This window comes from Cydia pomonella, chromosome 15, assembly GCF_033807575.1.
Source record: "Cydia pomonella isolate Wapato2018A chromosome 15, ilCydPomo1, whole genome shotgun sequence".
Taxonomy (NCBI): Eukaryota; Metazoa; Arthropoda; class Insecta; order Lepidoptera; family Tortricidae; genus Cydia; species Cydia pomonella.
The window spans coordinates 19,051,018-19,077,751 of NC_084717.1; the positions used below are offsets into that span (position 1 = coordinate 19,051,018).

Here is a 26,734-nt window from a genome sequence, read left to right on the forward strand (position 1 = left end):
ATCCGGATAATAGTACATTTTGCAACGAGGGGGGTAAGTGCCGCCGTATTAGGCTGGAGGGAATCAAAGACAATACAATATTTGCAATATTATTACCCCCGAAGTTACACACAATGTTTTTTGTAAAATCTACACACTTCCAAAAATTACCTGTGGAACTACAAATGTATTGATTCAATTTACAAGAACATAATATTTCATCAAACATGAACGACCGAAAACCAATAGACAAGAATCTATAAATTCGAACAACTATTATTTGTCTACAAATATGTCCCAATCATCGGTCAATAATTGGACACACTACATAACGACCACCCGTTTCGAAGCCACAACAATTCAGTAGCTGAAACGCTCTGAAGCCGTTCGGTTTGAAACTGAAAACTGAAAAAAAAACAAAAGTTACTGGCCACTTATTTAGTAACTTTTAGAAAGCATTCGATTTTTGAATTATGTGTCGCGAAGTTTTGAATTGTTCGAGCGAGATACTTTTACGAGGTTGTGACTTGTGAGAGCGGGAAGAGAAGGTTTTAAAAATGAATGCGTGGCCTGGTGAAGGAGGAGATATTATGGGACCCACGGTTACCAGTAAGTTTTAATGCCCTATTTTATACATTGACTACTAGGTAAAGTATCCATTTTAATCTAAGCTACAACTACATCTAGAGCGATTTATGTCAATGTATTTAAACTCCAGTTTCCCTTTTGAGAAACATTTTAAAATTTTTGAGACCCTATTACAAGTTATGACATGATATATGCTTTTGGGTTACAATTAAAATATCTCGACATAGACGGAAGTGAAATTTATTCATTTTACAGTACATATGGTGCTACTTTACCGCACTAGTGCGAAAATTAGCATATTACTTTACTGTGCTGAACATTTAAAGGGCCATATGTACTGTAAAACGTTGTACGATACATGTGCGAATAGGTAATTCGCAGCTCGTGTCGATTTAAAACACTCCTTTCGGTCGTGTTTTAATTTATCGCCACTTGTTTCGAATTTCCTATTTTTCGCACCTGTACCGTAATGTACTATTATAGTAATAAAGTTCTCATTTAGATGTCGTATAATTGACAGAAGCAGCTCGATTCGGGCAACCAATATCACTTAGACGTTAGAAACATCGTAGATAGATCTTATTGAGATCACAACGGAATCGAAATAAACGTCAAATTTGACATGTCGTTTAGTTATCGATCTTTTAAAGATCTTTCCAATATCTTAAACCTGTCTAAATCATTCATCGAATAGGGCCGTAAATCTAATGAACTTACAAAGCAGAAACACTAAGATTTTCCAGTACTCCCAGCAAAGAGATCACTTAAGGGTTTTTTTAAAGCAAACCTGTTCGGACACTGTCTAATTTGGACAGGGAGACGCTGACGCGAGCTGCCTGAATAGAGAAAGAATGATTATTTTAGTGACTAATAATTTTTTTCTCCATCACCTGTTCTGGTGTAGGATTCGGCAGATTCCCATGGAAGCGCCAAAATACTCATACACCTTTCCGCCAGAAGTCCGCTCTCGCAGATTTCCATCTGCGGCATGTACCTAATTATTTGACTGTTAAATTATACAGTTTTAAGTATACGAACCATCAACAATCTAAATCCGGCCTTTCCGTTGATAAGCGCTCGAATGCAGCCGAATGCAAATTCGCGAAAACCGGCCAAACCGTGACTCATCGCACTTTTTACTTATATTCTACATAGATAAACTCTGGAGATATGTGTACAATTTATAGCTTAACACTTAGAGCTACCACCATGGAAAATATCGGACGTTGCTTTTGTGAATTAATTTAAATAATTAGAACTGCAAGCGCTGAATTTGTGAAGATACATATTGTGAAGTTTTGCATGTGAATATATAAAAAAATACTATTATATGGCCTGCTAGGGTTCTGTGCCCAAAAAAGGGTATGCCAATAGGGAGCCTCGTTACTATGGGCTGGATCTAGTAAAGTGGATGCGTTCAGTTTTACGAGGCCGTGCCGTACAGTTGCAATCGTGACCCACAAATGGTCTCGCCGGAAGATCAGCGCTGACCTTCAGGTCAGCATTATGCTGAGGCGAGCCCATTTCGTGGTAAACTATTTCAATATGTTTTAATCTTACTTATTTTGTAATATATATACTTCTGTATGTAAATTAAGTTTTACCACGAAATAAATGATTTATGTAAAAGGTAATAAGTCGTAAAGGTAAGAGATCCCATACAGGGATAAGTTCCCCTTTGTTGTATATAATTTACTCTGTAACTGTGTTTTTTGTGTTTTTAATTCTACGTACAATAAAGTATATACATACATACATACATAAGTAGATAGGTAAACAGTTAGCACGTTGACAGACGGCTCGATTCGAACATTGCTTCTAAGAAGTCACAACGATACCATACCGATGTGTCAGTATCAAAAGTGACGTTTTTTGGTTGGAGAAATGTCACTTTTGATATTAACAGATCGGTATCGTATCGCTGTGGACTGGTTAGAAGTATTGTCCGAATCTGGAGCTCCGGTTGGAGCGCCATTTTGGTAGTTACGCCTCGTGATCAATTCCTTTGTTTTTTACTCATGAATATTGTTTATAGATAGTGTAATATCGATAGCTTATTATACAGTAAACTAATGTGGTAATGGTAATTTTGAATCAAAAATTAAATTTATTATCAATACATTTTCCGCTGCAAAATAGTACAACTTTAACCCTACCTATAGTTCACGAGTAGCTAATCAATAAGGTTGCATTTAATAATATAATAGCCAATAAACGTCATTGTTGGCTGTGCAGAAAAGTAACCAGAAGCCATAAAAACACGATTAAGTTTTAATATAGCTCTGCCGTCATAATTCTGTTCTGTACTCGCTATTTTCTAGAACCTTGAAAAACCTAAGAACCTTAGTATATTTACTATCCTCTTTATTGCACAACCTCAGAATAAAAGGTCATGGAAACACATATAATACATGAAGATAGATGTAAACAATATGCGGTCTTATCGCTACAGAGCGATCTCTTCCAGGTACCATTAGGTAGTGGAGAAATGAAACTCATAATTTAACTAAATAGGCGGTGCAAAAACTAAATTAAAAGTAAATAGCTGTAGAGAAAATACCTTTTAAATTTAAGTCTACAACAATAAGACAATACATATACATGCATACTACCTACATAATGATATACCTACATATATACAATACTATATAAAGTATATTTAAATATTGAGTAACATATATTACTGTCCGTAGTATCCATATCAATAGGATTGTTCTAAGTACCTACTACTGCTAATAACTACTAATAGTGACTTTTTGAAATAATAATTTAAACTAAAACTAATACAAACAAATATTTATAGAACGTGTGATTTCGTTGTTTAATTGGAATTTGTCTCATTGTATTCATACAATTATTCACACACGTTCTACAAATTTTTGTTTGTATTAGTTTTAGTTTAATTAATTATTTCAAAAAGTCACTATTAGTATTAGCAGTTGTAGGTAGTTACAAATTATTGTTTGTATTCTATTTCAAAAAGTCACTACCTATTAGTATTTGCAGTAGTAGGTATTATTCGGACCATCCTTTATTACTAGGAAGTAATACCACCTAATTTACAGCATCAGTAAAAAAACACATCAAACCATCGTCAAACTGCAGTGCTAAGGGACTCCCTCTGGTCGCATAACAACTTTTGTCATAATTTAAATTGTCATTACACTTTATGCATAAAATTGTAAGTCATAAAAATCTTTAGTCAGAATTATTCCTGAGCATAACTGGGTTTTTGTCATAAATGAGTTATGTCATAATTTTTATAGTAATAAATTTAATTCGCATAAAATTTTAGGTTAGGTTCGTTAGGTATGCACAAGAAATATATGACAACTGCTATGTATGTCATCAAATATTATGGATAAAAATGTATGACACAATATAATATGACTTTTCATTTGCATGCGCAATGATGATTATGACACAAGTTGTTATGCGTATCGAAGATATGACTTAAACTTGTATGCAAACCAATATGGACCTCACTCCTAAAGCATATACATATTATAATCTAGTGGCTATGTTGTAGAGTCAGAACAAGCTAAGTTGGCAGCAATTATGATAGCCCAGGCTGTGCAAGTGTTAAGTAAACGTCATATAATTCCATTGATTGTATATACAGATGTCCAAACAACCAAATACCGCAGCCAAATAACAGACCCTACTCATAGTGTTGTGTTCCTGCCAGTAAGGTTGCCAGAGCTTAACAAGGGTGCGGGGTGTTAGGGTCGGCCACGCACATGTAACTCCTCTGGAGTTGCAGGCGTACATAGGCTATGGAGACAGCTTATCATCAGGCGGGCCGTATGCTTGTTTGCCACCGACGTAGTATAAAAAATCGCAAAAAAAAACAACGATGATCAACTCTGGCCAACGTGGGACTAGAACCCACATCTTTGGATTAATTGCCAGTAGTTGATTTTTTCATTGTGATTGACATCTGTATATACAATGTATAGATTGTAATGTGGTACGTTCCACAATAAAAAAGCGGCCAAGTGCGAGTCGGACTCGCGCATGAAGGGTTCCGTACAATTTAAGACGTATTATAAAAAAATCTTCTTACTAGATCTTGTTCAACATTTTACCACTTTGGACACACATTTTACCACTTTGGAAGTGTCTCTCGCGCAAACTATTAAGTTTAGAAAAAAATGATATAAGAAACCTAAATATCATTTTTGAAGACCTATCCATAGATACCCCACACGTATATGTTTGAAGAAAAAATTTTTTTTTAAATTTTATGACGTATTAAAAAAAAAACTACTCACTAGATCTCGTTCAAACCAATTTTCGGTGGAAGTTTGCATGGTAATGTATATCATATATTTTTTTTAGATTTTTCATTCTGTTATTTTAGAAGTTACAGGGGGGGGGACATACTTTTTTTCACTTTGGAAGGTTCTCTCGCGCAAACTATTCAGTTTAGAAAAAAATGATATTAGAAACCTTAATATCATTTTTGAAGACCTATCCATAGATACCCCACACGTATGGGTATGATGAAAAAAAATTTTTTTTTTTAATTTCATGACGTATTAAAAAAAAACTACTTACTAGATCTCGTTCAAACCAATTTTCGGTGGAAGCTTACATAGCAATGTATATCATATATTTTTTTTAGATTTTTCACTCTGTTATTTTAGAAGTTACGGGGGGGGGGGACACACATTTTACCACTTTGGAAGTGTCTCTCGCGCAAACTATTCATTTTAGAAAAAAATGATATTAGATACCTCAATATCATTTTTGAAGACCTATCCATAGATACCCCACACGTATGGGTTTGATGAAAAAATATTTTTTGAGTTTCAGTTCTAAGTATGGGGAACCCCCAAAATTTATTGTTTTTTTTTCTATTTTTGTGTGAAAATCTTAATGCGGTTCATAGAATACATCCACTTACTAAGTTTGAACAGTACAGCTCTTATAGTTTCGGAAAAAAGTGGCTGTGACAGAATCGGACAGACAGACGGACATGACGAATCTATAAGGGTTCCGTTTTTTGCCATTTGGCTACGGAACCCTAAAAAGGAAAATAAATATTTACATTAAATTTCACAGATGTTTGACGTTTAAAATAACACCGACGCTGTCTGGGCTGTCAAAATTGCTGCCAACTTGTCTTGGTCTGACTTTAAAATATTCTATCGGCCCGATTCGAACTTTAAGATACGTCAAAAATTTCCTAAAGATACGATATGTATTAGATACGTCGGTGTCTAAAGTGACGTTTCTTAAAAAAAACGTCACATTTGACACTGATAGATCGAATCCATCCAAACTTATAGCCATTTTAAATATTATTTCGTGCTTGGTGTGAAATAATTTATTTTAAATATAGTCGAATACCCTATTGCGGGTTGCGGGTATTTTACCAGTCTTTTTAATTTCATTGTATGAAATCCAAAAACAACAATAATCTTTCATTCACCGGTCTCCCTCATTGAAGTCGGTTTTTTTTTCTTAAAAATTATTGTATGAAACTATATGGGTCGCGGCAATAAGTCCGCCGACATTTTTTTTTAAGAATGACCCTCTTATCTTTCAGGAACAGGGAGCGCCAAGACTACGACACCTCCTTTGAAGAATGGGAACGATTTGCGGGAGTCAGGATACCTGATCGCCGTAGGCTCGAGAACAGCCAGGTACATTACTGGGCATAAAAGGGTACCTGAAAACTAAGGCCAGGGACTGTGCGGCTAACACCAGTTTGACTAAAATGTAGCGTCTGCGTAACTTACTTTCTATTCATCTCGCTCGTACTCGCATATTAGTGCGAGAGAGATGTATATGTTAACGGCACCAATCATGGAACATATAAGAGAAAATTTGGAGTGTTTTTGATATTTCACGGACCTGTAAAATTTCTACCGCTTTACGCTTTAAAAGTTGAATGTCCAATTCTTCCTTTATGTTTTCTATGTATTTAATGAAAGCTACTACAATTGGTTTCAATATTATTAACCAATTAAAGCTGTGGTTTTTTGCTCCAGTCATGGAATGTATGGCGCAATTCATTTTCAAAATAACAAATATCAATGAAAAATTAAACTTAAGTAGCTCTTTGGCTCTTGTTTATGGTAAAATGTTGCCAGCGATTAAAAAATGATTGTAAATACTTGTTTTACAGGATTTGTCTATACCATCCCATTACTGGTGCCTGTTCCATTATAGGGGTGTTTACTATAGAAAGTAACTTACGCAGTCGTTAGCAAATATGTCAGTTTGACTGCTAAGGTGGTAAGGCTACAGGGTGCTTAGCCAACATGCCTACAGTTAACGCTCTGTAGCGAACGAAACGCAACTGTCACAGTCGCACTAATATGGAAGAGTGCAGATAGAGAGAGATGACTACGTTACGCTACGAAGCGTTAAAGATTGGTACAACTTGGCGTACGTTGGCTAAGCACCCTGGAGTCCACTTATGCTAACTTTGCATAAACTTGGACAGTACAAAGTGATGGAGTGTCTTCATTATCATCATCGCCACCCTTCTCATTGCAAATGCACTGCAGATTGGTACAGTCGAATTCATAAACATGTTCATATATTCTTACACAGATTGACTAAGACACAGTAGCCTCAAGAAGGCTTGTGTTGTGGGTACTCAGACAACGATATATATAATATGCAAATACATAGAAAACACCCAAGACTCAGAAACAAATATCTGTGCTCATCTCACAAAGACATGCCCTTTCCGGTATTCGAACCCAGAGCCATCAGCTTTCTAGGCATGTCCACTAGGCCCAGACCGGTCCTCATTAATTCATTGCAATAAGGTGAAAAAATTTATATATATTAATGAACTCGACTGTATGAGTCTAGCCAAGATGACAATCTTTATTGTCAAAGGCCAATCGAAAAGAAAAAAAATGTATCGAGATGACGTGCAACGAAAAGTCGCGTCATTATTTCTATGCATTACATAAGGTAAGGTGGGGTAAGACAGACATAGTTTATTTTGCTCGGGGCAAGACAAAATATGAGGATACCATACAAGTGTTTGTCTTTCCCCGGTGACATGATAATAATTTACAATAAACTTCCTAATATCATCACTGACTGTTAGTAAATTTAAAAATTATGTAAAAGGTAAGCTTATAGCATGCCAAATTACATGAATGTTCATCATTCACATGGATTAAGTGTGATTGAAAATAATTAATTATTTATTGTTATATAAATAATCATGAAATTGATAACTCAATGTATACATTAGGTAATCCGTATTTTTTACATTTAGATTTTATTCTAGAATGTTTAGACTAGTATATTTTATACAATTTTGGTGTTCATTTTCTGAAATTCTTCTTATTAAGTTTGACATATCTATAACAATTCAATGTAATTTTAAGAACAATATTATACATCAATAAATTGCTCTGATATTTAGATTAAGATGATATTTGTTAAACTTGACAATTTAAAAGTGCTTCTTGCTACGGCTATTTAAATAAAGAATTAAATATTGACTTTAACTTTGACAGTCTAACCCCAGCTTACCATAATACAATAGGTAAAATGCTCCCTTTATTTTTTCAGATTCAGAAGAAAACATCAGAACAAAATGCTTTTAATGATGCTGCTAGTTCTTCTACTGCTTCTACTGTGTATAGCCATTGTTATGACCGTTCTTTGTAAGTATTCGACTTTAATTCAAAATGTAAAATATTTGCCATTCAAGAAGAAGGCCTAGTGGTAAGAGCATGCGACTTGCAATCCGGAAGTCGCGGGTTTAAACCCCGGATCGTATCAATGAATTTTTGGGAACTTATGTGCGAAGTATCATTTGATATTTACCAGTCGCTTTTCGGTGAAGGAAAACATCGCGAGGAAACCGGACTTATCCCAAATAAGGCCTAGTTCACCCTCTGGACTGAAAGGTCGGATTGCAGTCGCTTTCGTAAAAGCTAGTGCCTACGCCAATTCTCGGGATTAGTTGCCAAGCGGACCCCAGGCTTCCTAGAGCCGTGGCAAAATGCCAGGACAACGCGAGGAAGAGAGAAATATTTGCCATTCAGCGCGGCAACGCTGCCAGCCTTCTGGGCACCCCCACCGGACGGCACAGACTTGGGGCCAGTTTTTTATTTGCAGACTTTTACTTACTTTTAGGTACTTTTAGTTTAGTTTAATTCATAGCTTTATTTATTTTTCTTAGGTTTTATTTATTTGTAGGCCTAATTTTAGTTTAATTTGTAAGGTATTGTACCTAATTGTATTTTTTTTTAATATATATGGGGAAGACCGGTGTACAATCCTCGCTGGTCTCTGGTGTTGAAAAGGTGGTGTAATAAGTGGATTGTAGATTAACGCTGGTTTACTTTTCAAATTACAAAAAATACAAAAGTGGCAAAGTGTATGTAGTCTTCGGGAATCCAGATAACAAACTCTAGGACCTGTCAGAACCTTGAATATAAAATTGCCATACTTAAATTTGAACACAAAGATTTGAAACGTTATTGAATTTATACATATTTTTATTACAACATATGCAAATTAAATAAAATTAATTATGAGATTAATTATTATATGAAATTAAAAATATTATATGGTTATTTATGAACTTAAGTTTTATTACAAACATAAATTATTAATAATTGTTTATTAATTATTAAACCCAACGGAAAAGGATCAAAAACTGATGCATTTTTGATCGATTCGTGACAATGGCATATAAAATTTATTGTAGGGAAGACTGAGAGAGGGCAGGGACTTCTGTATTTGTATACGCACCTCTCTTAGACACAGTAAAGAAGAGCTTCACTTCTTCGACTCTATACCGACCTTTTGTAAACGCAAGAGTTAAAAAGCAACGAGAGTGCTTGAAGACGGTTTTCCCTAATAGACGGTATTCTCCACATTGATCTTAGCTAAATGACATTACTTAGTCTTAGTCTGTTACTTAAGGGCCCAGCAAGCTCGGTTCTCCATAAAACGTAGTTACGCTCTCATTTTGAAACGACTCAGTAGATTGCTCTGAAACTTTCTACTTACAATATGACAAGGTATATCTAGTCGTGTAATTTCAGATACCCTAGTTAAAAACATACAGCGAAATTAAGTTTTTCATACAAACCTTGTTTTTATCTATATCGTTTGTTTTATAAGCTGGAGCTATATAAACTAATTACAGGCCTAGATATACCTTGTGTGATGTGCAAAGTTATATTCCAATTCAACGCGTAGTTTTAAAATAAGAATGAAATTCCGTTTGTAGGGGAAGGTGAAATTTGGCCGAGCTTGCCGGGGACTCTGTTGAAACGAATTCCTTTATGGAAATTAGTTGCTATTCATTGTTTTAGATATTAAACAAAAGCGGCATAGGCCCCCCAGGGTTTGCGAGACCAAAGAGTGTCTCCGGTCTGCCGCCAACCTAGCTCTATCCATGGACACCTCTGCAGACCCTTGCGACGACTTTTATAAGGTAATGTGTTTTTACATGTTTGATAAGCAAATAGCTAATCCGGATATTGCCTTTTTTTTATGGTAGAGGAGGCAAACGAGCAGACGGATCACCTGATGGTAAGCGATTACCGCCGCCCATGGACACCTGCAACACCAGAGGGGTTGTAAGTGCGTTGCCGGCCTTTGAGATGGGAGTACGCTCTTTTCTTGAAGGTTTGAAGGTCGTATCGGTCCGGAAATAAATCAGGCGACAGTTCATTCCACAGTTTAGCTGTGCGAGGCAGAAAGTTCCTGGAAAAACGCACAGTTGAGGACTGCCAACCATCTAAGTGGTGAGGATGGAAATGTTGTCGCGTAGGGCGATGGCGAAAAGAAGCGGCAGGGATTAATCCGAACAATTCCTCGGAGCACTCCCCAAGGAGTCAAGCCGATCCGAAATACACTGGCAGTCGACAATTCGAGTCACTCTTCGTTGGATGCGGTCCAGAGGGAGAAGCTGGCTGCCTTCTAGCATGTGTAGGTAATAATTGACGTTAATAGCGTTAATATATAAATACGTACATATGAGTTCTAAAGGCACAGTGTACAATATTATGTAAAGTGTGTAATTGTTTAGTGAGAAATAGTAATTGTAATTTTAATCTATTATGTTATGTATTTCTTTTTAATTTTCTTGCTTTTGACATAGTGTGTAATTTTATTGTATTATGCGTAAATTTAAAATTACTTATGCCCAAGGCAGTCTGTTCTAAATTTGTAAGAATTTAAACTTGAGTCGTCTAATTGGTTTAATGTGGGTAAATATTTATAATGTGTAATGGCAACAGTAAGGTACCTAAGTATCATTTATATACTAAATCATTAAACATTGTATGACACAGTGGATATTATGTTATGTATTTCTTTTTAATTTTCTTGCTTTTGACATAGTGTGTAATTTTATTGTATTGTATTTTTTCTTTATTTTTATTTTTATTTGAATATGTTATTATTTTTGTGATTATTTATGGGCATTAGTCTGAATTTTTTTTTTGAATTGAATTGAATTGAATTGAATAAATATAGGGACCGTATAGACACAGTATGAGGAAGGTGTCTTTTTCGACCCAGTAGTCCAACTTAGAACATTTTATAATTCTCGTTCGAAATTAAAAATCTCGGACGCAGGGCTGTGCCAAGGCAAGGCATTTCTTTAATTTTTTTTATTCCTTGATTATTTTAATTTCGATACAAACATAGAATGGTAATTATTAATATGCACCTATGATCATTATTTCATTATACAAGGTTACGAAAATACTGACGATATATTTCAGAGCATAATTAGTATCATACTCCGACAAGGAAAAAGTAAAAATAAATATTTTAGCGTCAATTCAAAAACCCGACTGCAGCGCCACCTGCCGAGTCTAACAGTAAAAAATAATTCATAAAAAATGACTTTGTGACGAATTATATTAATAGTAGTTTTCTAATGTAATGTCTTTTCTAATAAAAACAAAAATACACCCAGGCGTACATACTTAAATCTGTCGCGCCGAGATCTCACTTTTTGTTCCAAGTTGACTACATATTATAAATCGGTGTACACTGGCATAGGTATATAAGGACGGCGGAATGTACGAAAGCGGCGCGCGACGCGGCAAGCGGCCAATGAAGGCGTTCATTTGGTCGGAGAGCGCAATCTTGTGGCATAAATTGGAAATTTAAACTTGACATTTATTTTTTATTTATAGTAAAGTTTATGTAGGTTGTATACGTTGTATTAAAAAAACCGGCCAATTGCGAGTCGGACTTGTGCACCGAGGGTTCCGTACAAACCTGTAGGTATATATTATTATATCATGTAACTAAAAATTTACGGTTCTCGCAATTTTTTCTTTATCTGTGTTATACGAGTAAGACGTTGGTTCGTACCGTTCGTACCAAATATCAAGATTCTGAGTTCACGGAAAGTACCCTGTAGGTTTTGATTACCTTGCGAATGTCGAAAATTTGCGGAAATTTGCGGCATAAACTTTTGATTGCGTTGGCTTAGAAGTTTGATTTTTTCACAGCTTCAAGGGACAGTAGACCTGAGTATTTGATATAAATTCCAGCTTGATACCTTCACGCGTCCCTGAGAAAAAGGGTCTTGACAGACAGACAGACGGACGGACGGACAACAAAGTGATCCTATAAGGGTTCCGTTTTTTCCTTTCGAGGTACGGAACCCTAAAATTAGGTAGCTTTATAATTAAGAACTTAGTCTATGATTACCTACATATTTTGAATACGATTACTTACAGTTTTGTACATTTTGATCAAGCGAAAAATAATAATTTGTACGAGTAGGTGTTTAATAATTCTTCTCATTTTTGTTTGAATTTGGTACATTGGATGGCCGTCAGTATTATTCCAAATATTCAATATAATTCATCACTTTTTTTAGTCCACACAGCAATTAGGTATTCGTACTTATGTGTTTTAGTATAACAACTACTAGGTCAACTAGACCTAAATCCAATATCGTGACAAATGACCACGTTAGCTCTACGAAAAAAGTAATTTTCAAACAAACTATTCTAAAATCCAGGTAGCCTATCATTAATGGCGCCCTAAAAACCCCAATTTTCAAAGTAAACTTTATCGACAGTGTATCAACAAGTCATGTCGTGTGACATGTCCAGCATGTTCGATAGATGGCCTAGATATCGTTGCATGTCATTATTCATGAACCCTGTAATAGCGTAGATAATAATATCTACGCTATTATCTACTAGATATATCTATTATTTAAGCGCCGGCGCTTGGGTGATTATTCTATTAGTGATTATTTTCGAAAATCATGTTGAGAATGATAGCGGACAAAGCAGACCGTCCCATGGTGGTCTGTGTGTGTGTATGGTGTTCCCCTACAAGTAAAATGGCAAAAATGATGACAAGTAAATGTAGAAATGAGCGCTATCTCGCCAACAAACTGCAATCGCAGTTTGGCGAGGAATAAAGTGCTGTCACAATGTTATGTAGGCACCTTTATGATAAATAAATAAAATAAAAAAGTGTGATACCACTGTATTATATCTATTTGTGTACTTTTAATGTGTTTATGTGGTGTTAAGTGTATATGTGTTATATGTTTAATGTTTTACATTTCTGTGGGTACATTACATGAAATAAATATTTTAAAATTTGAATTTAAAATTACCCATGCCCAAGGCAGTCTGTTCTAAATTTGTTACAATATAAGCTTGAGTCGTCTAATGGGTTTAATTTGGGTAAATATTTATAATGTGTAGTGGCAACAGTAAAGGTACCATTTCTATACTAAATCATTAAACATTGTATGACACAGTGGATAATATTATGGGCCAGAATGTGAATGTCATTAAGGCGGTTTTTATTTACATTGTCTCCGCAGCCGGTTGCCGGTTTTAGTGTGATAACAGCCTAACATAAAAACCGTGAGGAATGGAAAAAGCGGGGGCAGGCCTTTGCCCAGCAGTGGGACACAACATGCTCTCAACATGAACAACGTTATAGGGTAAACCGTCTATTACTGGCCACCCTCCAATGACTGGCCATATTATACTAAAAGGGATTCTGTTTAATAATCACATATTCTAAGTTAATCATCAGAACGATCAAATTTTAGGCATTTTAGTATAAGATGGCCAGTATTTCATTTATCTTTGAACAAAGCCGAGCTGATTGGCTGTGTGCAAAGTAAGTGATGGGAAAAACACAAGCGACGACAAAGCACGGTGTGGAAAAAATTTAAACCTTCATGGTATATCTGCATAGTATTTGACTGCTATCAAGTGTCAGATAAATAATGAGTCCCATAGTCCTGACAACAAAGCGCCAATCATGAACAGAGCGAATAAAGTATATCTCCTTTACAGTACGTATGCGGTAACTGGGCAGTAGACCACCCGCGCCCGGACGCGTACCGCTCCTATGACTGGTTCAGAGACAAGCAGACGAAAGTCTACACCGTCGTGAGGGACTTCCTGAGCGGCAACGGCTCGGGGCCCCGACCTGTGCAGCAGGCGAAAGACATGTATGCTGCTTGTATGGACACAGGTAACCTTATCTAATCTATGTTTAAGTACCTGTATACATAGTAACTGGGCGGTAGACCTACCGCGCCCGGACGCGTATCACTCCTACGACTGGTTTAGAGACAAGCGGACCAAAGTCTACATCGTCTTGAGGGACTTACTGAGTGGCAAAATTGTGGCCCAGGCCGGTGCAGCAGGCGAACATGTAGGCTGCTTATATGGACACAGGTAACCTTATCTAATCTATGTTTAAGTACCTGTATAGTAACTGGGCGTAGACCTACCGCGCCCGGACGCGTATCACTCCCACGACTGGTTTAGAGACAAGCGGACCAAAGTCTACATCGTCTTGAGGGACTTACTGAGTGGCAAAATTGTGGCCCAGGCCAGTGCAGCAGGCGAAGGACATATATGCTGCTTGTATGGATACAGGTAAGTACCCTATCTAATAATATTGTTACCTATCCCTGTGGAACACCGCTGATAACCGCGACCACCACTCAAGAGATCATAAAGTAACTTGTACATGAGATGGAATATGAGGATGACATCTGTCGACAAGAGGTCGAAGTCTGGATTTAGATGGCATTAGAGCACACAATTAACATAAATCTTCTCTAAGTAGTACAACGGCAGCGGAGCGAATTAAACACATGTATTTTCTTACAGAAACACTGGACAAACTCGGCCTAAAACCAGTCATAAAAATGCTCGAATCCCTAAACCTCCCCTCATACCCCACCTTCGTCAATGTTACTGAAGATTTCGACTATTCCTCGTATAATTTCGACTGGTTAGAAACGGTGATCCAGGTGAAAGTGAAGCTGGGCATGGATGTATTGATCGGGTTTGATTTGTTCACTGATCCGAGGAATTCTTCAGTGTATAGGCTGGTGATGGGGTCGCCTGAGACTACTAATCCTTTTCCTAGGTAAGTCAGAATTTTGAGATTTTATTTAATTAATGACATGCCTTATATCCCTTAATTACATACAAAACAGGGTAGGTACTTAGTGAGTTGATGAGTTCAAGCCTATACACGGAAATCTAAGCGGAATGATTCTGGGTAGGAAGAAAATACGAAAAAAACCGGTGCGTGTCGGACTCGCTCACCGAGGGTTCCGCACTTTTTAGTATTTGTTGTTATAGCGGCGCCAGAAATACATCATCTGTGAAAATTTCAACTGTCTAGCTGTCACGGTTCATGAGATACAGCCTGGTGACAGACGGACAGACAGACGGACGGACAGCCAAGTCAGTAACTTAGTAATAAATAATAAATAAAATAAAAAATAAAAAAATAAAAAAATAAAAAACATTTATTTCGGACGACACAATCCATATTTTGTTAGTTCAAATATACTTAAATTACTATGTTAGTACCTAAACTAAGATGTTGGGAGGTCCAGTGCCTAATTAATGCACTGTCCCATCTCCCTGCCACGACGGCCAGGAGACTGTGGCGGCTGTCGCGCACCCTTCGGAGCGTCGCGGCGCAGCGCTTGCGCATCGTCGCGTGGAAACCGTCCACATGCGCGTCAGCGAACATGCCCGACGCACTGCAGTATCGCGGTAGCCGCAACAGTACCCTGAACGCGTCATTGTACTGTACACGCATGGCATTCATAGAACGCTGCGTGTATCTCGTCCACAGGCTGCAGGCGTACAGCGAAGTACAATACGCTCGAAAAAGTGTTATTTTAACTTGCGCTGTACACCTGCTGAACCTACGGGCGACCATATTAGCCCTAATAGCTAATGCCCTACGCTCGCGTTCGATGTCCGCGTCGTCACGCATATCGTCGGTGACCAAGTACCCAAGATACTTAAAGGAATAAACCCTCCTCAGTTGTACGCCATTCAAGCGAATGGGTGGGACGTATGATGGGCACTTGCTCCCCGCCTTAAAAACCATGTACTCACTTTTCGCGACATTATATCGTAAGTTATGTTTTTGGGCATAAGACTCACACTTCTCAATTAGTATTCTTATACCACCGATCGATGGGCTCAACAGTACCATGTCATCGGCATAACTTATATTATTAAAGCACACCCTATCTATATGACAACCAACATGAGTACTGCTGAGCTCACCGATCAGGGCATCCATATACAAATTGAACAGCTTGGGTGAGGTCAACCCCCCCTGCCTCACCCCGCACTCGAGTCCGTACTCGTCGGACATCACGTCACCCCAACGCACACTATTTCTCTGGCCAGAGTACCAACACCTAAATATGCGTGTGAGTTCTCGAGGAAATTGCACATCGTCAAGTTTTTTCCAAAGTAAATTGTAATTAACAAGATCGAAGGCTTTACTAAGGTCTAAAAAACACGCATAAATAGGTGTTTTCCTACGCGTATAGTACTCGACAGCCTGCTTCAAACAAATAATAGCACTTTCGGTAGATAAGCCTGCACGGAAGCCGAACTGCGCGTCGTGCAATTTTAAATACCTATCCAATTGTACGTTGAGCAGGCCGTCGAGCACCCTCGCTACAATTGTTGCCAGAGAAATAGGTCTATAGTTAGCACTATCCGAAATGTCACCCGTCTTATTTTTGACAATAGGTATTACAATCGTTTTTGTCATAAGCGGCGGTAGGTAAGAGTGACATATGCATAGGTTATAAAACATTGCTAGTACTCGAGGCAGGTGGGGACCGGCACACTGCAGGTGCTCGATGCTCAAGTGGTCGTGACCGGGAGATTTACCCCTTTTCATACCTTTTATTATTTGACTTACGTCGCTAATACTGAACCTGGTCTGTGACTCCCCGTCCAGTCCGCCAGCATCGAGCACCTGCTGCGGTTCGACCTCGCCGATGTCGGTGGAAGAGCACCTCACATTGAACTGTTCCATAAACACGTTAGCAATACACTTAGGATCCGAGATACCGTTAACGCTTACAGACAGACCAGGCCTAGACTCCATTCTTTTCGTGCTTTTCCAAAAGTTTTTAAAATCATTATTTTTATGGTGAGTGGCAAGTAAATCCATTTTTATCTGTTCTTGATGATTCTGGACCCACCTTAGTCTCGATTTAAATACCTTTCGACTGTGACACATAGCATCAAAAACAGATCCCCCCCTGGGCTTGCCGTACCAGACCCACTCCTCGAATCTAGCCCTCGCCTCTCTGTGCGCATCACTAACATGCTTATTCCATCCTATTACCTTCTTTTTAACACTGGCTAGACCACTCGTGACGGCCTTACTGCATGAAGAAGCTTCACATAGCGAGGATATTATTTTAAGGTACAAATTATCAAGTATCCTCCAATGTTCATAGTTATCCATACAGTATCCGTCATAGCAGTTGGAAAGCTCAGAAGGAAAATCAATAGTCTTTAATAGTTCGTTACATTTATTCATATAATTCTCTATTTCATAGGAAGTTCTCTCCCCCCAAACAACGTTCTTTTTATTCGAGATTACACTGTTTTCCTTATTATTATTACATATGTGCTTAGATTTAACCGCGTCAAGATTACATTTCATTACAATGGGATAATGATCTGAACAGTAAACATCATAGTCGATATACACATCTATAATAGTGTCCCACGCAGCTGTTGTGGTCACGCAATGATCTAACCATCGTTTCGACCCGTGTGTTTCACTTAAGTACGTATGCGCGCCCGAGTCTATGCCTAGTTTTACCGTATCGGCACAAATCCACCCCTGTTCCGCACAAAAACTAGACATCTCGTCCCAAAACAACTCACCCGGGTGCGCGTTGAAGTCACCTAATATATAAACATTTTCAACGCAATTTTCTTTTACAATAGCGTCTATTGCACTCATACACTGCACGAAATCAGGTAAGTTATCCACACCATTGATTGGCATGTATACGCAAAATATTATTATATGCTTATCGCCCGACGATATCTTAACCGCACTGATTCTAACATTGTCGCACTGGATAACCGTAGTCGATGGAAACAACTTCTTACGCCATAAAATAGCAGTCCCGCCGAACGGCCGGCCCCGCAGGATACCCGTAGACGTGTCAACTGCTGATGTTCCGGTACAGGCAAACTCGTCACTGATGCTGCTTAGATATCCGAGGTCATGAGGTAGAATCCAAGTCTCTTGTAAAGCTATAATATCAGCCGTGCTACACAATCGTTTTATATCATCAATTGACCGCTTAACACTTCGACAGTTAAAAGAGCAAAGGGTAACTTCATTTATTTTACTTATTCCCATTGACTGCTTTGTTGTTAGAACTCGTCGTAGCGTGCGTAGCAATAGTAGCGTCCACCGTAGCACTCACAGCCGCTTGGGAGGTAGATGCGTAATCATTGTTTTCGGTAGGTTTATAACTAGAAGTTATAAAACGGCGAAATATAACTCCGCTCGGCCACAACTTCTCGTCCAGAAACATATTCACTTTATTTTTGCACACGTAGAACTTATAAGCGTTGTGATTGCTGTTTTTATTTTTCATAACTATTTGATCAAGCGAGATGTTATCTTTGGTTTTTTCGCGTATATATTCCGTAATATCTGATTTCGAAGTATCCTTATGCACATTTGTAATCAAAATAGGAACTTTCGGTTCAGCAGCTCGAAACTTGCAGTTGTTATCCGCCTTGCCCATCTTTCCGATAAGGCGGTTCTTCGGGGCCTTAAATGACGGCTTTTTTACTGTACACCATTCTCCTTCGCTTGCTACACTTGCAAATGTCTTTTGTTGGTTGTTTCCCTCTACAGCAGGCAGATTCGTAGATTCCGTAGCTCCGATCACCTGGCTGGCCGCGCACGATAATTGTTTTAAACTAGATTTATGTTGTTTACTTTGCGGCTGCTCCGTTGAAATGACAGGCGACGGCGGTGAGGAGGGTGGCGGAGGGGGCCGCTGCACAGTATCGGGCGCATGCGCACACGCATTGTTTTGATTGATGTTCGGTTTTAAGTTTAAGACACTCTGTCGCAACGGTGAGCAGGATGGCGACTTGTGAGATTCGTGCGGGCTGGAGTGAGACCGCGTATCTTTGTTTTGATCGTCATTGTTATATTCGCTGCTTCTAGATAATGCGTCAAACTTGGTAATGCCCATTGGTCCGCTGTTCAAATAACCGCCGCGTCTGCCAACGTTTACATTCAAATATGACTGGCTAACGTTCTGATAAAATGGATCACTTACATATGAAATCCTGCGATCCATGAGCTTCTTTTCCAGGTTTCCTAGCATCTCCGTTGTAGCATACTGTGACTTTATGATTCGCAGTTCATTTCTAAGCACCACAATATCCTTTAAAAGCGACGTTACGTCTACAGAGTCAAAATCCACCGGCGGCAATTTGTGTAGATCGCGGGCAACGAACACTGGAAATTTATCAGGCTCCGTAACCCGGGCTAACTCGATAATGTCGTCAATATCACGGCGTTCTTTCCCGTCGTTTTTTCGGACAATTTTTCTCTTTCGCGCAGGGACAGATAGAAATAATAAGTCCTTAGCCTTCTTGATATCTTCCGCCGAGTAAAAATCCACACATATTCTACTCATGCTCTCGTCGTCCATCACATGCAACTTATTAACAACAAAAGTCAAGAGTTCGTTTATCACAATATCACAACTACTGCACTTCAGAGTAACTGCCATGATGCGAGTTCACGGCGGCTAGCTAACAGCGACACGGCCGTACGAACGGATGCGCGCGCGCGACAGTAATAGGAACAATGGAACCCTAAAAAGAAGGTTTAAGGTTATGTAAGTATTTTGTACGTTTTCGAATTAACTCAGAGCCATCAACGTCTGCTTGAATCTTTGTTTGTTTTTGAGGGTTCCTATATTATGTTCCATAGATGTACAAGCATGATGATAAACTATACCTAAGGGTTTTGTTTTTGCCATTTCAGCTATGTGTTGAGGTTATACTTTTTTTGCATCAAGCAGATGAATCAGAATCAGAATCAGAAATTTATTGGTAAAATTCAACATTTTACACGTCATTTTTTCTTAACCTAGGTATAAATCGGTAAAAAAACTAAAAATAATTTAATAATTCATTAAAATAATGGTTCAATGACCAAATAGGTACAATTATTATGCAATAGGCAGTTATTTATGTGAGTGGGTCAATGATATACCTAGTTCATTGAGTGATTTAATTTTCTCAAAAAATTCTTCAATGGTGTAACAAGCCATGAGTAACAAAATATTTTTCAGTTTATTTTTGAAAATTGCGTCAGATCGTGATTCTTTTATATCAGCTGGAAGAGAGTTGTAAATCTTGGGCCCCAAGACACTAAGTGATTTCCGAGCCCTAGCGAGTCTCCGAGATGGTTTTTCCAACTATACATTTTCCAATACATGATTCAGATTTTTTTCGCTAAGCTATATTTGGTACATGCTTCTCATTACGTTATTACCTCGGTTATAATGTACGATTCCCACCGATCGCCTGGAATCTATACATTCCGTCCGTCCAGAGCAGGTCGCGTCCGCAAGGAGCCAACTGACTTGCGGCCATACAAATATGATATGCGCGCTGACTCCGCCCGTTCGGTGGGAATCGTAGTTTAAGATACTATTTCGTCTTCCAGTGTACATAACGAAAGAAAACGTCACGCTGGTAAGAAGAACCAAAGACTTGGTATTCCAACCAACCCCAATAAGCCGGATGACTCCATCCTGTTCAACAATGAACATTACTTTGAAAGTATGGAAAAATCGAATGACGAGAACAAGCATGCACACATTTACAAAATCTTTTACGCAGAACTTATAAAGCTGTTTGTTTTGGAATCTGGTGGCAATGATATTACCAAACTTAGTGAAATAGAACTAGATCAGAACATATTTTTAACTGCCGATGAATATTGGTCTATCAATAGTGATTTGTATGAGGTAAGTCTTTTGAATTTTAACGAATTAGATTATAAGCTGATAGAATATTATGAGTTATGAGAATTTTAACACAATATGTGTAGGTACTAAATGAGTGATGGATCGATAAGTAATCGTAGGTTATAGCTATACGCCTACGTCACCTCAATACCAGTATATTCTGAAATAGTTCCACGTGGACCACTAAAATAAAAATGTATTAATTAATAATTTGTGTCGTTGCCCTCAATATCCTTAATGGTGACACATAAAATAACCATGTCTTCGATGTCTGTCAATGTCTACAAATTAACTAAGGTAAACGTCCTCGCTCGACAGTCTAACTTTCCGTCACTTCTATAACTATAAATTGTATTAAGATAACAAGTATTGGGATTGTAGAACTAACTGAAACTACAATGTTACTTTTGTTTCTAATCTTTATTTCAGTTAGAATCGGACAACAGTACAATATCCGACGAAGAATTATTCTCAAATATACCAGAATTCACAGTAGACGAGATCCAAGCACATACAGATGCAATTGTAGAAAGCAACAATGCTACAGCGTCTCCTATTTGGAAACGATATTTGGAAGGAGTTTTCAATATCAGCGACGTTGAGCTTGATTTCGAAAACGACAAGATTTTGGTGTCTGATGCTGATTTGAAATATATGGCGCTGATGTCGGCGTTGGTTGCTAAGACACCACCAGTTGTATTGGAGTTGTATATTTGGATCAAGGTATGCTCAAACACAAAACTGATCTACAAAACCGTCCTTTTTGCTCTAGATGGTAAATTAGTACAATACAAAATAATGGACTGGAAAACGGATTTATAGGAGAGTTGTAGGATAAACGAATTTAGTCAAATTACTCATAGACTATTGACTGTAGAGATGTTTGACAGAAAATGATGTTCCTCAAAGGCAAATCCGCAATTTACATTAAAAGAGAAGAAAAGATTGACTAAATAAATGATGTATTATTGTCATAAAGGGTGGCTCAAAAGAAGGCCAGTTTAATCACAATTTCTTTCACAACACAAGTATGACTATTTGTTTCCAGGTAATGGAAGTAATGTCAGTTCACACCACATCCGAAGTCCATACGCTGTTTCAACGTTCGTACGATGCAATGCATCCGCACCGCAGGGCCCCGTCTCCTCGAAGCCTCACGTGCGCTAGCGCCGTCAACGATCTGATGGGCATGGCTGTGTCTTACGCCATCGCTGATCCTAGCTTCTACAACGTTACAAAACCCAAGGTACTCTGATTTTTCATAAATTATTTAAGAGACGATGAGATACGTACCTTGATACTCGATTTACCTTAATGTACAATGTTACGTTGTAAAAATGCTACACTAAACCCAAGGTACCCAAATTCATTATAAATTCTTTTCACATTTAATTATTCTATAAAATAGGAAAAAATATTTTGATGCTCCATTTACCTTAAGGTAATCCAGAGCCCCTAGTGTAAATTTATTCGATTTCGAAACGTGACGTACGCGTTTTCGTTAACTCTCATTTAGTATGAGATTTAGACACAGCGCGCCAAGCGGGACGTTTTGGAAACTCCAAATCTCATACAAAATGAAACTTAACGCAAACGCGTACGTCACGTTACGCCATCGAATAAATTTACAATAGGGGTACAGATTATTCTCCTGTCGATTGTATACTTCACACAAATCGACACTTATATTACTGATATTGTGTTGTTTATTGTATTATCATTATATGCCATACTTACCTATACACAGGACTAATAGTATTTTTTAGCCACTATAAGTATCCCACTTATGACTAGAATTATTTGATCATTTGACCTAGAGATAGAAACTAACAACAAAACCTTGCCTTAAGATTAAAACCATGCTCCACGAAATGAAGAACGCGCTCTCCCACCTAGTTGGACAAGTCAAATGGATGGACGACGACACAAAGCTAGCGACATACCAGAAGATCATCCAAATGAAATCACTCATAGGATTCCCTGACTGGCTGCTAGACGAAGGAAAACTAGAACAGTATTACGAAGGCGTAGAAGTAAATGCAGACACACATTTGGATAACATGATAAATATAATACAAGTGAAGATTAAGAAGGCCCTGGATAGGTTTAGAGGTGGAAATAACTTTACGTGGGCAACTGATCCTACTGAAGTTAATGCGTATCATACTTTTCAAGAGAATACTATAAGTGAGTACGAGCATAGTTTTGATTTCTAAAACAAAAAGATCAGCATTTGTGTTTTCGTTCTAAAAGTTTTTGTAAGCAACATAATTCAATTAAGGTCTTTTTGAAATTTTTGGACGCAGCTATACCTCTTGTAATGTTGCAATATCCATTCTTTGATTTGGGACTAGAGTAAGTATTAATCAATAAGATTTGTTGTTAATATAACAGACAAGATTAGTAACATGAATCAATTTACAGCTCACTCAACTATGGGTCTCTTGGTACTGTGCTGGGTCATGAGATAACTCATGGATTTGACAACTTTGGTGAGTCAGTGATTGGTATTTTATCAAATTATTCGTTTATAATAATTATTGTATTTCACTCTTCTTGAGATATAAATACATATTGGCTATTTTCGCTTTGATTGAAGCTTTACTTTAATTAACTACCTAACAAGTAACCATTCTGATGCATCTTTAAATTCAAGACTAATGACTCTTGGTTTCTTAGTACTTTTCTGGAAAAAGCACTTACCTCGGCTTTATCTATATTCTCTTTCTAATACTTTTTTTTTTATTAGCCTATTTGTGTGTCCCACTGCTGGGCAAAGGCCTCCCCTCTAGCTTTCCAATCCTCCCTGTGCTGAGCAAGGTCCCGCCAGTCCCGCTGAAATGCATCCAAGTCGTCCCGCCATCTCTTTCTCGGTCTGCCTCTGCCGCGACTACACCGGGGATGCCAGCTAGTGGCTATTTTAGCCCATCTGTCATCATTCATCCGGCAGACATGTCCAGCCCAGTCCCACTTAAGCCTGGCGGTCTTCATCCCAACATCGATGATACGGATTTTGGAGCGAAGCTCTGTGTTCCTCACCCTGTCAGATCTTCGACATTCGAAGATCTGACAGGGTGAGGAATACTTAATTAATATTTTTTAATTTATCCAAAGGTCGGCAATTTGACAAGAACGGCAACCTGCTCCCGTGGTGGTCGAACAGCACGGTGCACGCCTTCATCAACATGACACAGTGCTTCGTGGACCAGTATAATGACTATTATATCCCTGAGCTAGATGAACATGTGAGTTTTTTTGGAGAAAAAACTTGCATGGCCGCTTTATAGATGCTAGCTTGGTAGATAGGAATGCGGAATAACTTACCGAAAATAGATATTCCAGTTCTGATAACTCCTAATTGCGCGTCCACAGCTGGCGGCGGGTCTTAATATTTAGTTCACATTTAGTGTTACAGGGATTCCTTATTTAATATTCTTCTTTGCTTTCATGGTGACATTGATACGTGTCAAACTTAATTTTTTTCCTATGTACCTTGACGTATTTAATGCCTGACAGGCCGACAAGGAGGTCAGAATAGGTATTAAAAAATTTATTGTGGCGCAATTTGGCCATGCGCAGAGACCTGGATCATATGACCAGAAAGGTCCTGGCCATAGATGAAGTGAAGACGGGAAGAGGCCGCCCACCGACAACATAGACAAGGACTATTAACAATAATATGCTGACGAAGGGCTTAACGCCAGAACTGACTCAGAATCGCCATGACTGGCGCAAATGTATTAGAAGGGTTGACCCCGAATAGGGAAAAAGCCAGGGGATTGATTGATTGAATTTGGTATTTTTAATACAGGCCTCTTTCTAACAAAATTTCTGACTGTCTTCTAACATTTTCTTAAATAGGTAGACGGCAAGAAGACCCTAGGCGAAAACATAGCCGACAACGGAGGTCTACGGGAAGCCTTCGCGGCGCTCAAAGAGCACCTGCGTAAGCGCGGCCCCGAGCCCAAGTTGCCCGGCTTCGAGCATATGAGCTCTGAACAGCTGTTCTTCCTATCTTATGGGAATGTGAGTAATTTTGTACTGGCTACTTACCTGTTAGCTTCTGTCTAAGCATTGATATGGCAAAGTGTGAAAGTGCCATTATTACATCATATTTTGTAGTGATACTTCCACGCTCTTCCTTCTTCTTTGGATTTTTACGAATACAAAGGGACAAAAGAACGACAAAGTATATAGTACGAATAACTAGTTGATGTCTGATTACTATAGATACATTATTATGCAACTGACACTTTTTTTCGACCATTCTGGATTATTCTGACGCATGGCTCTTTAAATTGAATATGTCATTTAATTTAACACATTAAAAGTTGCTAAACAAGGAAAACTTATAAATGAGAATGAAAAAAAAGAAAGTGGGATCAAGATTGTTTAGCTTAAGTATAATTTAAGCAAAGTCGGGTGTTAATGATTATATATTACCATATTGTAAAAGAGACATTAGCGATATCATTCATCGGTGCAAATAATATTTCTTTAGCTATACTATGTGTGCGTGCAAAATCAGCTTACCATGAAGTCACTGTTATGTCTTAGCGACCCTTTCTGTCTATTTTTCATCTTTGTAAGTCACGGTACCTAAATCTCACCTTACTTCCTCAGCTATGGTGCGGCGTGTCTACCAAAGAGTCCCTAGAAGACGAACTATCTGACGAACATTCGCCTCAAGCTCTGCGCGCTCGCGGCGCCCTCCAGAACAGCGCGGACTTTGCACGTGCCTGGCGCTGCAGACGCGGCAGCCCTATGAACCCTACTACAAGATGTGTCATATTTTAACAGACGAAAATAATCCCTGTGTCACACACACAGAGTGGTTTCTTCTGTTATTCCCCAAGCTCTGCGCGCTCGCGGCGCCCTCCAGAACAGCGCGGACTTTGCACGTGCCTGGCGCTGCAGACGCGGCAGCCCTATGAACCCTACTACAAGATGTGTCATATTTTAACAGACGAAAATAATCCCTGTGTCACACACACAGAGTGGTTTCTTCTGTTATTCCCCAAGCTCTGCGCGCTCGCGGCGCCCTCTAAAACAGCGCGGACTTTGCACGTGCTTGGCACTGCTGGTGCGGCAGTCCTATGGACCCAACATTGTGTCATATTTTAAAATAACTGATCCCTCAAAATTTATCCTTTAATCATATCTTCTTTTATTAAAATATGAAGAAATGTACCCTAATTCCGAGTTATTAAATTAACTAGGAATTAGAGTTAAGTATATATTTTTGGCCTATATTAAAATTGTGTTACAACCTAAAACAATTTTATTATTATCATAGACAATTGAGAGAACATACCGCGCGCTTGGCGCTCCGTTATCCTTGAGTCTACACGTATGTATCTACTACATGTATAGGTATGTATGTAATATATAGATATAGTTGTTTCTTATGTTAAAATTAAAGAATGCAGCCTAATTTCTCGATATGACAGGTATAATTTGGCGTGGCAGGCCTGTGAACCACCGTACATGATACGTTATTTTTTAATTAATATAAATACGTTAAGTTTTAGCGGGTTTTATTTGTAAAACAAATTAGAAGCTAAAAAAATATCATAAAATTAAAGAGGTTTCAGAGAGGTTATTCACTAATTTACGTTTTATGTAGGTACCCAAAATAATAAAGTTTACCTACTTTAAACTACTTACTACCTTACTTATCTTTTCTGTCTAAAACACTTTGATTTTTTTTATTACTTGGCTTTTTCTTTACACAAACTAAATAAAATTTCAAATAGTTAATCAATTAGAGTATGGCCCATATTTTTTTTTGCATATCTTTAAAAAAGTTTCAATAAAAATTAAAACTTTAATCATTTAAATAAA

At 38.1% G+C, this 26,734-nt stretch overlaps 1 protein-coding gene across 1 annotated transcript; it reads left to right on the forward strand.

Moving 5' to 3' along the window:
- The first annotated feature begins 321 nt into the window (after positions 1 to 321).
- On the forward strand, positions 322 to 26,215 carry LOC133525529 (endothelin-converting enzyme 2). The gene is made up of 15 exons (XM_061861807.1): positions 322 to 588; positions 6,122 to 6,218; positions 8,119 to 8,213; positions 9,879 to 10,000; positions 13,866 to 14,046; positions 14,694 to 14,955; positions 20,587 to 20,890; positions 21,320 to 21,613; positions 21,939 to 22,136; positions 22,741 to 23,077; positions 23,197 to 23,245; positions 23,315 to 23,382; positions 24,005 to 24,135; positions 24,752 to 24,916; positions 25,514 to 26,215. The coding sequence occupies exons 1-15, from the start codon at positions 537 to 539 to the stop codon at positions 25,685 to 25,687; spliced, it is 2,529 nt and encodes an 842-aa protein (XP_061717791.1). The 5' UTR covers positions 322 to 536; the 3' UTR covers positions 25,688 to 26,215.
- The last annotated feature ends 519 nt before the right edge of the window (positions 26,216 to 26,734 follow it).

What these genes read in the sequence shown, in the direction of transcription:
- LOC133525529 (XM_061861807.1), top strand. Translation starts at nt 537, where the DNA reads ATGAATGCGTGGCCTGGTGAAGGAGGAGATATTATGGGACCCACGGTT. An exon ending in TATGGGACCCACGGTTACCA is followed by an intron (nt 589 to 6,121) that starts GTAAGTTTTAAT and finishes CTTATCTTTCAG; the next exon opens with GAACAGGGAGCGCCAAGACT. An exon ending in ACAACGTTACAAAACCCAAG is followed by an intron (nt 22,137 to 22,740) that starts GTACTCTGATTT and finishes CCTTGCCTTAAG; the next exon opens with ATTAAAACCATGCTCCACGA.